At 42.6% G+C, this 15,690-nt stretch overlaps 1 protein-coding gene across 4 annotated transcripts in view; it reads right to left on the bottom strand.

Moving 5' to 3' along the window:
- Window positions 1-15,690, bottom strand: part of fat1a (FAT atypical cadherin 1a) — a 75,336-nt gene that overhangs the window by 15,397 nt on the left and 44,249 nt on the right. For all 4 annotated transcript variants that reach the window (XM_078290668.1, XM_078290669.1, XM_078290671.1 and 1 more), the window contains exons 8-14: window positions 13,176-13,451; window positions 12,197-12,407; window positions 7,405-11,478; window positions 6,494-6,690; window positions 6,096-6,249; window positions 4,278-4,511; window positions 124-510 (exon numbers count right to left, since the gene is read on the bottom strand). In XM_078290668.1, the coding sequence (XP_078146794.1) occupies window positions 124-510; window positions 4,278-4,511; window positions 6,096-6,249; window positions 6,494-6,690; window positions 7,405-11,478; window positions 12,197-12,407; window positions 13,176-13,451 (5,533 nt within the window). The remainder of the gene's footprint in view (window positions 1-123; window positions 511-4,277; window positions 4,512-6,095; window positions 6,250-6,493; window positions 6,691-7,404; window positions 11,479-12,196; window positions 12,408-13,175; window positions 13,452-15,690) is intronic.

Below are 15,690 nucleotides of genomic sequence, written 5' to 3'. Positions count from 1 at the left end.
GAGAGAGAGAGAGAGAGAGAGAGAGAGGGAGAGATGGCGGGGAGGTTATAGCCAGGAAGGTAGGAAGAAATTTAAAATCACAGAAAAAAAAGCAAAAGTCATCCACGTCATACTGCCACATACCAGTGCGTTGGTCCACACTGAACATGCCGTGCTCGTTCCCACTGATGATGCTGTAAGAGATCTCTCCGTTGGCCTCTATGTCCCTGCTGGCCGCCTGCACCCTGAGCACCTGCGTCCCCACGGCCACATCCTCAGGCACGGTGGCCGTGTATTCACGGTGCTCAAACACCGGTGGGTTGTCGTTGATGTCCAGCACGGACACCACCACCTGGCACAGCGAGGAGAGGCGCGGCGAGCCCTGGTCAACGGCGCGGGCCTTCAGTTCGTACACTGCCTGCACCTCGCGGTCAAGGGGGCGTTCCAGGCTAACTACACCGGTGCGCTCGTCTACTGAGAAATACCCGTCGGCAGAGTCAGCCAATGAGTAGAGGATGTCGCTGTTAAGACCTGGAATGACGAGAGCACAGAAAAAATTGTGTTAGACACTGCTGCTGTTCCCTTGGAAATCACCTGTTAAATGTTTATATGGTGTGACACTGTACTTAAGTACAGTAAGTAAACAAGCATATAGAGTAGATTCTTGTAGAATGATTCCACTCTGCACATTGTATTCCCATTTTCCATTTTAAAACATCCATCTTTCATAGAGCCGCTGATAAACAAGGACGGAAAACATCTAATCCATGCCATCCTCATAACTCATCTCCTCCCACTAAGCAACACGCTCCCAGCAACGAGACAGAGACGGATCACAATAATAATCATAATGCCTTTCTGCAGGTGGCCCCCATTTGGAATATGCTATTATATTCCCATTTATCAGGTAAGTGTCCCCTCCCTCTACGGATCTCATTATCGCGCAGTAGAGACTGCCATCGAGAGGCCTGCTCATGTGGTTCCCAATCCCTTTCATCAGGCCTGATCACTCTTGAGACAATTGCTTAATGGTGGTTAAGTGAATTGCACTGAATCACAATTAGCTGTATTCCCTCATACACCTACATTTATGATTTTATGCTCCTCTGTATCCCACAACTGGAGATATGTGAGAAAATACTGGACTTTGAATGAATGAAATAGAACATGAAATAGTAAAGCAATGTTGTAATCAGCTGTGTTCCGCTGTGGGGAACAAACTTTGGATTTAAATGTTCAATAACTGGCATGCAAATCTGTATGATCTTGAAAACTAAAGACCAACAGGACAAGAAATGAGCATGCAAACTGCATGCTGATTTACAAGCACAGAAATGTTTATTTCGGTATTACAACCAGCACCGTAAGACATCGTCCTCGAGTTGTGGAGTTGTACAGAACATGTATGAATCTGGCAGAGCACCAAGACGGATACGTCAGTCACTAGTGATTGGTTCGGGGAAAATCAAACCCCCCACACAGAAAACGGCTAACAAGGAGGAAATGTCAGACTGAATAATGAAGTGGTAACGAAATGGCCATTCAGTCTGAATATCAGGCTACAATAGCACAACATAAGAAATAGAATGGAGAAAACAACTACTGCAAGAGGGCAAATAAAAAGAGACATTCAGATACAGGCAGAGAGATAAAGGGCAAAGAAGAAACAGAGAAGGAATGTGTACTCGCATAACTTTCGTTTATCACAGATCAAGGGCACCAGTCTGGGTCTGTTTGTCTGTCTGGTTCTTAGCCATTCCACACTGATAAGAGTTGCCTCTGAGAGATTGTAACAGCAGGCTCAACTGAGGAGCAGTGATGTGGGTAAGTATCAAACATCTTCCAGCCAAATGGGCTGATAGAGGCTGCGGCACAGGACAGCCAGTGCCAAGACTGAGTCTACAAAGAGATATGCAGAGTCAAATATTGATGCCTGAGCTACATAGAAAAGAATTTCTATATTAGGCACAGGGTTAAGTTAGCCTTCGCATTTTGGTGGTTGGCTGCAGAGACCGCTGGGGCCTCAGTGACCTGGGTCCAAGCTATAATGCTTATTTTTCTTTAAAAATGGATGTGTGTGCATGTCGCCAGTTGCGCCTCAAGCTTGGACCTGAATCAAAGAATACAAATGTAACGCCGCTCTAGACAGACAAAAATGGAATTCTACAGATCGATGTGTGCTTGATGCCCGCGTGTGAGAGAAATACAAATCAAATCTCTCTCTGCTCATTCTTTTCAGTCAGCGTAACTTGAAATAATTACTGCCCCTGGCTAAACTGAGGGGAACACCTTTTTTCTCCACCCCTCCTTCAAGTACCCTTATCCTTGATGTTCAAAATGTGAGGCAAATTTTGTGCTAGCAAAGCCTCAGGGAAGAAATGTCTTAATGCCAACCCTCTCCTTTCACCACTCAACATTTCATTCTCAGAGACCCAATTCTAGCATCCCATTCATTCTGTAAAGCTGTCAATTCACCTGAAAGGAGAGAGAAAAAGAGAGGGAGACAGAGAGAGGCGGGCATTGAGTCTCTGGCAGCGGTCGGGCTGAAATGGTTGTCCAAGCTAGAACGCCCTGCCCCACTAAACTGAAGCACTTATTTGGAACAGCAAGTCCAAGAGCTTCTTAGATTAAGTCTCAAGGAGTTTAAATAACTGCTACAATTGCACGGTTTAAGTTCTCAATCTTCAGTTGTTGCTGTGGCAGTGTTTGCTGAAAAGTGAAGACTTCTGAGGTGAATATGTGGCCTGTGGCTTTCCACCAGGCAAACGGAAAATTGCTATCAGCCCTTTTGAGAATTCAGTGGTTGAAGAGAAAAGAATTTCATTAGAGTGTAATGGAGCTTTTAATTTGAGGGGTTGATCATTCATGAAATTCCACATTTGGTATCCCTCCCTCTTGCCGTTTAGAGTAATGCAGTTGTAAAATGGAAAGATAATAACCTCTGTATTGTGAGTCAGCATTGTGCCAAGTATCTACATAACATGATCCCTTCAAACTTCTGCAAAGGTTATTTCTTGAGTGAAAAGTGCATCCTACTTTATATTAGTTAATGAGTTAATGCCTTGGGTTGCCATTTAAAGGCAATGTACAATAATTTGTTAGTTTTTTGTCTCTCTCAAGTGGCTAGAGATGACTTTCCATTTACCAGCTCCATCAATTGCCTCAGCAGAAACTGAATTGAAACAGATTTACCTCAAATCTCCCGGTGCCACCAAAGTTAATCAAAAACACTGCTCTTAGACTTAATTATCCATCTACTGCAATTTGGCAATAATGTTGTTGCACTAAATACTCATAGAGAAATAATTTTTACGAAAAAGGAATTTGGACAGAGGCAAAAATGCTATTAAAAAGCTCATTAGGTGAGTTTTGCCATTTCCACTGGGTGATGCATGCCAGTGTAAGGTGATTACAATCCAGCCTTAAAGCAAAGGTTCAGCGTTTTTAGAAGCCTATCCTATTGATTACTAATTAAGTCCCCTCTTAAGACATTAAACACGTTTTCATGCCAGAGTTTGTGTTTCTGAGAAATTGGTACAAATCTCCAGCTAGCATTTGTTAGCAATGCTAGTGCAAATCAATGGGGTGTGAAACCATAACTCTCAAAATTGGATACGTCATTGCATATACCTCCATATGTGTAATGTGCAATTATTAGTGTAATGGTTTAATGCCCCATTGACTTGCACCTGAATTGCTAATAAATGTGAACAAGAGGCTGGTGCCAATTTCTCAACAAACACTCCAGCATATAAACTTTTTGAATGCCCTAAGGATGAACCTGATAAGTGATGAATAGGATGGTTTCTAAAAAATTTGAACCTTGATCCTGATAACGAAAGTTTTGGAAGGATGGAATGCCCATGCAGACACAAACTGAACCCTGTGTTTTAATTATTTTGACTGTATTGGAGCCAATAGGCTGAAATTTTAAACAGCAGGGGACAAATATGATGAGTTGGGGAACAAACTTTAGAGCGTGATTCTTTACGGGACATTTTCAAAATCACTTGAAGCAGCCATAAGTTGGGACAAAAAGGAAAACACATGCAGTACAGCCGTCTGAGGCTTTAACTCCTATCCCATCCTATGCTGACAATTATCACATAGGATGCGCATGTCAAAAACATGGGTTCTTTAAGTTTAAATATGAGATAAAACCAGGTTTCCCTCTCAGAATAGACTCAGGAATGGAGGAAAATGAATCCACCCACTACTAAAAATGATAGAATCTGAATATCTTCCTAATAGGACTACAAGATTATGGAAATATGGTGCCCAAGATTAAAATTCCTCACCAGTGTCGATATCATTTGCCAGCAGTTTTGCCACAAACGTGCCAATCTCTGTGTTCTCAAAGACTGTGATGGTGTAAACATCGGAGGTGAACTGTGGCGGGTTGTCGTTGACGTCTTCCACTGTGATCTGGATGTCAGCCTCGCAATACCGCCCACCTCCATCCAAGGCTCGCACTTTGAACCTGTGTTCGTCTTGCTCCTCTCGGTCCAGCGGCTGCAAGGTCTTCAATTCACCTGGAGGCGGGACAGGACAATTTTGAGAAAGGCATATAAATAAATAGACAGGCAGACACATACACACACACACACACTTTAAAATGGAAACGGTTTTGCCACACAGAGAGTAGTAGGTTGTCATCTGTCACTTACTCTTTGTCCTTTTGCATAACATAACCAGTCAAGTAAAAAGAACAACATGGAAGCAGTTGCATTTACAGACAGCCAGACCAATAGATAATGTGTGTAAGTGAGAGAGAGATAAAGAAAGAGACTAAGTGTATGTGTAGAGGACAAACCATATATGTTCTTGTGCACCATAAACCCCCTTGCCTACTTACCAAGTAAAAAACACATCCAAACAACTAATGGCTTTCAAAAGAGGAGAGGAGGGAATAAATAAGTAATTGAAGCAGGAGAGGAGAGAGAGAAGGGGGGTTGGGGGTGGGGGTGGGATGCTGAAGGAAAACAGAGGAGTTGGCAGCTAAGAGCAGCTTGGAAGTGTCCTGGGATGTGAGACAGCCAACATTACCACAGCCTCTCTGGAAAACTCCAGAGCCTCTTGGCGGTCCTTACATGCAATAATCCTACTTGTCTGCACTGAAAAAATAGCATTCCCACTCCATAACAGTAGTGCTCCTGCTAGAAACTCAATAGTGAGGCTTGCCAAAAGACAGCTGGATGGCATCTTTGCCTTGTTGTCTCCCTTAGCGTCAATCTGCGAGCATATCAAAAAAGAGTCTGAACTTTGCCATTACAGAGGGATTTTATGCAGCAGCAGCAGTGCTGTACAGCGGTTCCTCTCTCTGTTTAAAACTGATGTTGGCTTAGTTTTTTTTTTCCTTTCATGTTTTTACTTTCTGTTTATTTTCAAGAAGGGTTCATGGTGATTAACTTGCATTGTTACTCAGTTTTTTAAACTCTAGCAGCCAGTTAGAGTGGCTGGTTTTAGAGGATCTCCCACAAGAAATAATTTTCAGGCAAGAAGTATAGCAGTCATAAATTCAATTTAAGTGTGCAACCCTATCTTTTAGTGCCACTAAGGGTCTTTCACTAGCCCTGCAGGGAAATGTTCTTGGCTGTTTCAAAAATAAATAAGTAAATAACAACTGGGCGCAAGGAAAGTCTCTTGCCTCTTCCATAGCTGATAATGATACACACACACAAGTAAAAAATACTAACATTTTGCAGAGGGATTCATTAGAATTAATCCAAAATTGTGCAAAATGCATGACTGCTGTCACGCCCCTGCTGAATATTCAGACTTTGTTAGTTTGTGGTTTTAAGCAGAAGGCCAAAAGTGTTTCATGAGAGACTTTAACATGTGTGTCCCACATACTCCTTTCCGACATTCAGAATAACTTTGAACACAGATGGAATGCAAACTCATTGAAATGACTGCAGACATAGAAGGCACTAAAAAGAAAAGCTAACTATAATAACTATATAAATTATAAAATATAGAACTACTTTTAGATCAACCATGCACGATCTTACACACAGGCCACAAAACACTGCACAAAATCAATACTCCCCTTCTTTATACATAGGGGCACTGGCACACATGCTCATTACCACACACGCACAGACAGACACACACACCTGTTTCAGAGTCAATAGTGAACAACTCTGCTCCGGCTCCCTGGAGCTCATAGGAGATTTGGGCATTCGAGCGGATGTCGGCATCTGTGGCAGAGACCTGCAAGATCAGCCTGCCGGCAGGGGAGTCTTCTGGGACACTCTCGCTATATAGGGACTGGGGGTCGGATGTAGTGAGCAAAAGAGGAAGGTAGAGAAGGGCAAGAAATGAAAATGAATAACAGGAAGAAAAAGAAGGTTTTAATGTTGAATAGTAGGCATAGGAAACTGACTACAAATCATTTGAATACTTCCATAAATGCACTTAATCAACAATGCAGTCTGCAATTATAACACATTAGGGGATAAATGCTCTTTTTATAACTGGTTACAGGCACCTACAGGCAACATACTGGCTTTACCTTTTCGCATACAGGACTGTTGTCATTAGCATCCAGAACCTTGACCTCCACAATGGCTTTAGCAGTGAAGATGCCATCGGTGGCAGTGATGTTAAGGAGGTAATTGTCCTTCTCCTCACGGTCCAAGGGCTTCCTGACAGAGACCTTCCACTCATTCTGGATGTGCTCAATGGCAAATTGGCCTAGTGGGTCCCCTCCTGTTTGGTGTTAAAAGGAAGAATACCACTTTAGAATGATGAACAGCACAGGTCCCCTGCTTATAAAGATATATCGAGTTGCGGTGTTGCTATCTGTCTGATGAAAATATGACAATGAAAAGCAGGAAGCCTGAGTTAGAAAAAAGGATGCAAAGAAAACAAATCTGTACTGAAATTTTGTTCTCCGTTCCACTAACTGTCAGCTATTAATAATTACTCAACAGACCAAGTACAGACGAAGGATTCATTACTACATCACATAGCAAATCCATATTTCTAAATCAAATGTGTTTGCTATACAGGCAATTTTGCACAGCAAGAAACAACAGAAAATGTACATCAGCTAATGAGAGAGCTGCTTTGTGATTTCTCTGGATATTAGACTTGGCATAGTTATTCACACTTTCTAATTAGCACCAGAGGAAGTATTTTTCCCTAGTCAATTTCAAAGCGTTATTCAGATAATTATACATTTCTGTATTATGATGACCTAAATATTTGCCTTGAGCTTTGGCAGATTAGGCGATGACTCAATGTCTCCTAACAGATAAAGGGACTGTGTAATGTTTCAAAGATGAGATATTATCATCATAATAAGTGGCCTAAACGGATAATCCCCCTTAAGCTCTGTTTGTCGAACTGTTACACAAAGGAGTGGGTAGTAAACTCTTTGAGTCTGCTAATGATCTGTTTCGTAAAATAATAAATGCCCACCTGTGATGAAGTAGTTCACTTGTTTATTGATGTCCTCAGAATCAGCGTCCGTGGTGCTCAGGATAGCAATGACCCCACTAGGTGGAGGGTCATCCTCACTAACTGTGCCCTTGTAGATCTCTGCAGTGAAGCGGGGTGGGTTGTCATTCACATCAGCAACTGTTACCTCCACTTTGGTGCCAGTTACATGCTGGACTTTGTCTCCTTGGTCTGTGGCTAGGATGGCAACTGTATATTTGTTCATGTTCTCACGGTCTAGCTCTTTCAAGGTGGTCATCCATCCAGTTTCACTATTGATAGCAAACAGCTCAGATATCTCCTGTGAAGTCTGCTTGGGGTCAAGGCTGTAAACTACTTGGCCATTGGTGCCAGAGTCTTGGTCAGTGGCTTTGACTTGAATCAACGGTGTGCCACTTGGAAGGTTTTCCACGATGACTGCCTCATAAGGGTCTGACTCAAAGACAGGCTTGTTGTCATTAAGGTCTTTCACCTGGATGTTTACATGTACAGACGCCACTATTTCATAGTTCTCATGTTTGCTCTGGGCTAGCAGTGTGAGCTGGTACCATTTGGTAGTCTCATGGTCAAGGCTTTTCTCAAGCTTCAAGGCCCCGGTGTCTCTGTCTACAACAAAAACCTCATCCTCATTGCTCTCAGGAGTGTTACCTTTTACAAGGCTGTAAACCACTGGTTGTTCACTCTCTGCCTGGATGACATCAATCTCTGTGCCAATGGGCAGGTCTTCAGCAATTGTGAAACGGTAATGTGGTTCAACAAATTTGGGAACTGGTACCTCTGGGGCGACAATTCTAATATAAACCTGTACAATAGAATGTTTGGATGGATTCCCAGCATCCTTTGCCCTCACAAAGAATGCATAGAGCTCATTTTCAAGTCCAATGAGGCTCTCTTTAGTAGCAATGACCCCAGAGGTGGGGTGGATTTCAAAGTTCTCCTCCACATTTTCAACATCTGCTTCAATTGCATACGTTATGTCAGCATTGCTTCCCTCATCCATGTCTGAAGCAGCAATTTTGACCACAGAGGTTCCTCTTGGGACATCTGATGCAATAGTGGCTTTGTACTCAACTGCCCTGAATTGTGGGGCATTGTCATTGACATCTGTTAGAATGACATTGATAATGCAAAAGCCTACTTTTCCACCACCATCTTTTGCTACGAGAGAAATAGGAATGACTTTCTCAATGGAATTCTCACGATCAAGGCTCTCTAGTGAGAAGATCTCTCCATTTTCATTGACTGAGAACTTGTCTTTTGCAAAGTCATTGACAATGCGGTATGTTAGCTCCCCATAAATGCCTTCATCATCATCTGTTGCTTTTGCTTCTGCTACCAAGGTACCAACAGGTGAGTTCTCAACAAGCTCTACCACATAGTCCACCTGAGGGAAGGTGGGGTTGTGGAAGTTGGCACCGATGACTGTCACTTTGACAAGGGCTGAGCTTCTGAATACACCATCTGACACTGATATATTGAGATTGTACAGAGGCTGCATATGTGGCCTTCGGTGGTTGGAAATGACAATGGCGCCTGTGTTTTTGTCCATGGCAAAGTTCTGATCCTCATTGCCAGATATGATGGAGAACTCCAACTTATCTTCATCTGAGCTGTCAGCATCGGATGCCTGGACTTGCGTGATGAAGTGACCACGAGGGGCTAATTCGCTGACAGTTGTTTCGTACACATTCTCTGTAAATATTGGAGCATTGTCATTCAGGTCAGTAACATCTATCGTCACAGTGACATCACTAGAGAGGGCTGGAACTCCACTATCCACAACACGAACCCTCAAATTATGTTGCTGGGTTTCCTCGTGATCAAGCTCTTGAGCTGTCCAGATTATTCCTGTGTCACGGTCAATGCTGAAGTAATCTGAACTCTTCCCCTTTTCCTCAACCAACAGAAAGAAGACTTCTTTGTTGTTACCAGTATCAGAATCTTGGGCATCAACTTGCAAAACTGATGTGCCAATGACAGAGGCCTCAGAAATACTGGTGTTGTAGGCCTTTGACAGGAACACAGGAGGGTTATCATTTACATCTTCCAGTATGATATCAACAAACACTTCAGAGTGTGCTCCCGTTAGAGAGTCCGTGGCTCTTACACTTAACTTATAGGCAGGATGTGCCTCAAAGTCTAGACGTTGAATCACATGTATAACACCAGTGTTGAAATCAATTGAAAACTGTTTTAAGGGGTCTCCCTCAGAGATGGTGTACACTATACGAGGGCCTTCTGAGTCATTGGCCTGAACATGAACCACGGGTGTGTGTAACTGGATGTTTTCAGGGATTTCAATACTATAGAAAGGCTTCTCAAACACAGGCATTGCTTTGTTCACCACCGTTATGGGCACTTGTACTTCCGCTGAGAGTGCTGGGTCCCCACTATCTTTGGCTATAACAGTGACTACAAAGTCTGTGTTAAGTGACTCTTTCTCAAACTTCTTTTTGAGTGAGATTTCACCAGAGGGGCTGATTTGGAAGTGCTCCTGGTGGTCCTTCAGGTGATAGTAGATATCTGCATTCAGACCCATGTCTTTGTCCACTGCTGTGACCTGTCGGATGACCTGGCCTTCCTCTGCATCCATTTGGACCAGGGCATGATAGGGAAGGTTCAAAAACATGGGTTTGTTGTCATTCACATCTTCCACTGTCATAGTTACCAGAACATGGGCCCCATCTTCACTTCTGTCCTCTCTGGTGACCTCAACAACAATATCAAATGTGTCCTGTGCCTCACGATCAAATGGAATTCCAGTGGTTGAGATTACTCCAGAGGTGCGGCTGATTTCAAACCTCTTGTCAGGGTTCAGAATTTTGTAAAACAAGGGCTCATTCACCTGGTTCCCAACAGCAGCAATGACTGCTAGTGTTTTCTTCTCAGATGAGTTCTCTTGAACATAGGCCCTGTAGGACTCCCTGGTGAACTTCAGCCTGCTCTCCTTGTTTTCCTTTACATTTATCTTTACTGTGGCAATGTTGGCAAATCTTCCATCTGAAACCCTAACTTTCAGTTCGTACCTGCTTCTCAATTGTGTGACATTCTGAATGGAGATTATGCCGTTGATTGGATCCATTTTGAATTTATCACCAATGTTACCCTCAGAGATGGAGAAAAGGAGTTTGGAGTTTGGCCCAGAGTCTGAGTCTGTAGCATTAACTTTGATGACCTCTACACCTTTGTATGTTGGCACTATCACAGTTGTCTCATACAGTTCTTGGCTGAAAAGTGGTGAGCAGTCATTGACATCAATGACTTCAACAGTCACATTGGCTGCCATCTCAGCAAACAGGCGTGGCATTCCAAGGTCATGGACCTGGACTGTGAAATGGAAACCACTCCTCTGTTCATAATCCAAAGCCGTTGTGGATCGGATAGCTCCTGTGCTGGAGTCAATGGCAAAATAGTTATGAGCAAATGGTTCCACAATCTGATAGATCAGCATGGCGTTGCGGTCACAATCAGCATCAGAGGCACGAATGACCAAGGGAGTGTTCTCATGGGTCAAAACAACACTGTTGATGGAGGCTGACTCACTGATCATGCCTATGAACTCCCTCTGGAGAAAGATGGGGGCATTATCGTTCTCATCCTTTAGATGAATCAGCAGTGTTGTGTTGCTGGCCAGACCAGCCATGTTAGTGCCTTGTATGATAAGCCTGTATTCAGCGGTGGTCTCATAGTCTAAAGCTCTCTGGGTCACAACCACTCCAGAGTTTGGGTTTATGTCAAATGCACTGTTGATATTGCCACCTTTTATCTGATAGAAAACAGACGACTGGCTGATGGCTGTGACCAAGCTTACAAAACTTCCAGGATGGGCTGATTCACTGACCTCTGCAGAAAACTCCTTTTCAGTGAATCTGGGGGCTGCATTGTCAGAAACTGTTACCACAATGTGTACAGTGGCTGTAGTTGACAATGGAGATATTCCTTTATCAGACGCCTTTACAATGAGTTCAAAAAGGTTCTTGCTGCTTCGATCAAGTTCTTTGGCTACTGTAATTGTCCCCAGGACAGGGTCAATTGCAAATGAGTTTGCAACATTTCCTGTTGGAAAAAGAAGAAAAAAGGCAATAAATATTTATTGTTGTGGCTGCTTTGAAAGTGATTTTCAATCTGTAATATGTGCCTCACAATGAATGCAAAACTATATAAGATAAGGACACCAGAGTCTTTTAGCCATATTTTTTCTCAGAAAGCTGTGGCAATTGATAAGGATTTGTAAAGACTGTGTATATTCCAGTTATCTGGATTTAAGGTAAATATTTTGTTACCCCTTCAACGCTTTAGATAATCAGCAGTGCTACTCTTTATTCCAAGCCAGTCATCCCATGCCTTCAATTTGGCTCACAGCAAAGCAAGTTATAATTCAATTACCTTGAGTCATCTCAACAATCTCAAATATGTATGTCTTCAAACAAAGGGCCTAGCTAATAGCTGCATGTATCTGCCTTTCATAACACAGCTTATTGGCAGTGAAAACAATGGTGGGAAATTCTGAGGGGGATCAGCTAGTCTCCCACGTATTTGGAGATCCTCTGACAAAGTTCTCAACATTCTCCTACTCTTTGTAAAGTATGCCATTCATGATCAAGACCCAGTGGGCAGCAGAACTCAAGATGACTCATACATTTTTTACAAGCTGATATGATTTGCATTATTTTACAATGAAAGCCCTTGCTATGAATGTTTCTCCTCAGAGACAGTGGTAGGGAAATTATAGCTCTCAAGAATGAGTGACAAAAGCGCCTTTGGGGGCATTTACCTGATTCAATACTGTAGACAATCTCTGCATTCTGGCCCTTGTCCTTGTCCAGAGCTGTGACCTGGAGCACAGCTGAGCCTATGGCAGCAGATTCAAATACACGGCCAGAGTAAGGTGAGCCTATAAACCAGGGAGCGTTGTCATTGGTGTCCTCCACATTGACAATAACACGAACCAGGTTCCTCTTGACTGGAATGTCCTGGTCACGCACCTAGGAAAGAGTAAATTGGAAAGAGAGAAGCAGAGAAAGACAGTGGAGTAGCAAAGGAGAAAGAAAAACAGAGGGAGACAGACAAGCGCATGAGAGATTTTAGAACTAACATAATACAGCAAACTGTTCACACTTTGAAAAGTAATGAAAAAAACAAGCTCATCTTTACTCAATGGATGCTTAATTTCCCCACAAAGACACCAATTAAACAATGAACTCTGACAAGAATGGTTTCTGATGAGCACAATATGACACAAATGACAAATGGGTTCTAACAAACAAATGATAAATCAATGCATACTGAATGTCCACCTATTGGCTTAAAGATGTCAAATGTAGGAATTTCTCATAATTTACTGTTTTGAAATTATCAGTGTTGCTAGCAAAAAAGTGCCCATCACTGTTACAAACATACTGTAAGCCATAATGATATGATCAATGCTTTAATTTGGTCCTGTTTGGGAGCTCACAGTCCTTACAGCCTTTACATTTCTCATTTCCTTATTTGGAAATGATAAATTTAAAGAAAATCCAATAAAAGTCACTTTAAACAAATCACTTCTTGAATGAAACAATGATCTTATAGTTTTGTTAAGATAAATGGGAAATTCTGTTGCTCGCACACAGTACAAGATGATGAAAAAATGAGTCCTGCAGTTAGAATAATTATACTCAAATTCATTCATATTCTAAGGGGAATACCAGTCAAACTAAAGCTCCATGCAAATAAAACCTGTCATCATCATGCATATCATCACTGATCCATACCATGACAGTCAGGGTGTGGCGATGCATGGTCTCATGGTCCAGTCTCTCAGCGGTGTACAGAGCACCTGTTCCTGGGTCTAGGCGGAACTTCTTCAGGCTGAATGGATCAGTGCTGCTCAAGAGTGTAAAGGTCAGCTTGTTCTTCTCGTCTTCGTCTACAGCGCTGATCTGCAGGACTTCAGTCTCAGCTGGGGTGTCTTCTGGGACATTCACCTCGTACCTGGGCTGGGAGAACTGTGGCCGGTGGTTGTTGGTGTCGATGACACGGATAAGCACCTATTGGGGTCATAAAAGGAAATTATGTATACATTGTAGATTTTACTCATCTCACAAACCATGAATGTTGAAATAACTTGGCCTTTTCTCACCATGTACTAAGGATGGTCATGTTCAAGAATTTTCAGAGGATAATTGGATGGTTTAATCAGTCAAACAAAATCCTACGTTACAGGCTAACTGTGAATATTTATTTCATAAAAGCATGCACTCTGTAATTCTAAAGGACGCTGAATCTGAAGTACCATGAATACAAATGTGGGCAAGTGACCCTTTCTTAATGACAAAATGTTTTAACAGGACAGGGAATAAATGGAAATTACATATCCATATGTTGCAAAAAGATCAAGAGTCAATCACATTAAACCTGCAGCAAAGCATCGAACTGCACAAAAGACGGGCAAATCATCCCTTTATCTTTATGGACTTTCCTCAAACACACTCTCTCTCGAGCCCTTTCTCCCACACTCTCCAGTAATAAGCAGTGTTGTGCAGATATAGACCAGATCAATACATATAATGGCAAAAGCAATATTTTAACCACATGGTCACTTGCCACTGCTAACAACGAAAGCAAGAAATCAATACTGGATGCCCCTAATGCATCCAGATGAAATGAGAGCTATGTAAGGACTGTGAAAGAGTAGATGATTAAATTACAAGTATGTTTGATAAACAGGACAGTAAGCTGTGAAACGTGGAAAGTGAAAAGGTCTATTCAATTGATACAAGCTTCAAATAAAGTAATAATAGTTCAGAAAATGTATGCAATTTGTTAGGATGATTATGCATCATGTTTTAGTTTTAAGGCATTGCTGATGAAATATACTGCTAACGCATTCACAAACACTTCAATAAGACACACATTTTAAGAGAAATACAACTCAACCACTCAGACTCAGTAAATCCCAGTAGATCACAGTAAATCCATGGCACAACTTTCACCAGATATGTGTCTCTTGCCTTGGACAGCAAAAAGACGAGCAAAAACTGCACTCACTGCAACTTTGTGTTTTTTTTTCCACAACAAAGAATCTAACGTCCCCAAACTGTAAAATTCCACTGGGGGCATGTTTTATCAACACCAGCCACTTGTCTACTGGACTTCCGACAGAGGATTATGGAGAGCTGCTGGAATGCCATCTCTGCTTCCCAGACCGGTGAGGGGCTTCTACCATGGCCAAACATGGGGAACAAAAGGATCAGCTCAGATTAGACACCTGCATACCAGACACCAGGGGGTGATGTCCTACAGGGGAATAGACAAAGCCTGTGCTGGACTAGTGAAGGGAGCTAGTCAAGAAAGAGTTGACCAGTTGACCAGCTGACCAGGGTTCATCAGATCCCTTCAGACATCACAACTGTTTTTGTCTGTTTGTAGAGCACTGTTAGCCTATTTCAGAGACAAATATAGACTCGACCTGACAGGAGTGATAACATTTACAATCTGTTGTAACTGTGATGTTGGCAATGCTAGTGAGGCTCACAGATGTCATCTTGCAGGGGGGCTAGGACTACATGCTAACTGTCGGGTTATAAGCTGGCAGTTTGCCACTAGTCATGTGACACGAGTGAGCCACGTCACATTGCTAATCAAGAGGCCTAATGTAATAAAAAACAACATTTTTCTAGTGAAACGTGAACCCTGAAGAGGTGTGTGAATCCGGGCCTCTGGTACGTGTCGGAGGATACCCTCAACAATGTATCTCATTCCAAGCATCTCTTTTTATGTCTTGCCAGACATATTGCACAGGGTCCCTGAGGCCGTACAATCCACCTTTCGCGCACACACACACACACGCACACACACAAACACACACACACGCACACACATACACAAATAGGCACAAAAATATGCACTTCCACACACACAAAGAGGCTGGCCAATGTGTCTCAATCTGGCCAGCTTCAGATAACATGTCTTGTGAAAAGTGAGCCATTCACAAGGTGGCAAGAGCTGATAATGCTGTCAAGAAGCAAAAAGGGATGAAACCTGGTCACTAGTATCCACAACCATCCACAATGTACAATTTAATGTGGTTTGGAAAGCACACAAAAGGCTACTCTGCCCCTCCCCCCGCCTCCACCCCCACACCCCATCCGCACACAAACACACCTTTCCCTTTGCAAGGAGGCTCTACAACACTTTGCCCCCAAACATCACAAAGCAGCATGACACTGCCTGACTGCAGTAGAAATGCTGGTGCAGAAGAAAATTCTGTAGTCTTTGTAGATACCT

Source organism: Centroberyx gerrardi, chromosome 3, assembly GCF_048128805.1.
Source record: "Centroberyx gerrardi isolate f3 chromosome 3, fCenGer3.hap1.cur.20231027, whole genome shotgun sequence".
In the NCBI taxonomy this organism is placed as follows: Eukaryota; Metazoa; Chordata; class Actinopteri; order Beryciformes; family Berycidae; genus Centroberyx; species Centroberyx gerrardi.
The sequence above is the reverse complement of the archived record's forward strand: the minus strand, read 5'-3'. Positions and strand labels throughout refer to the sequence as shown.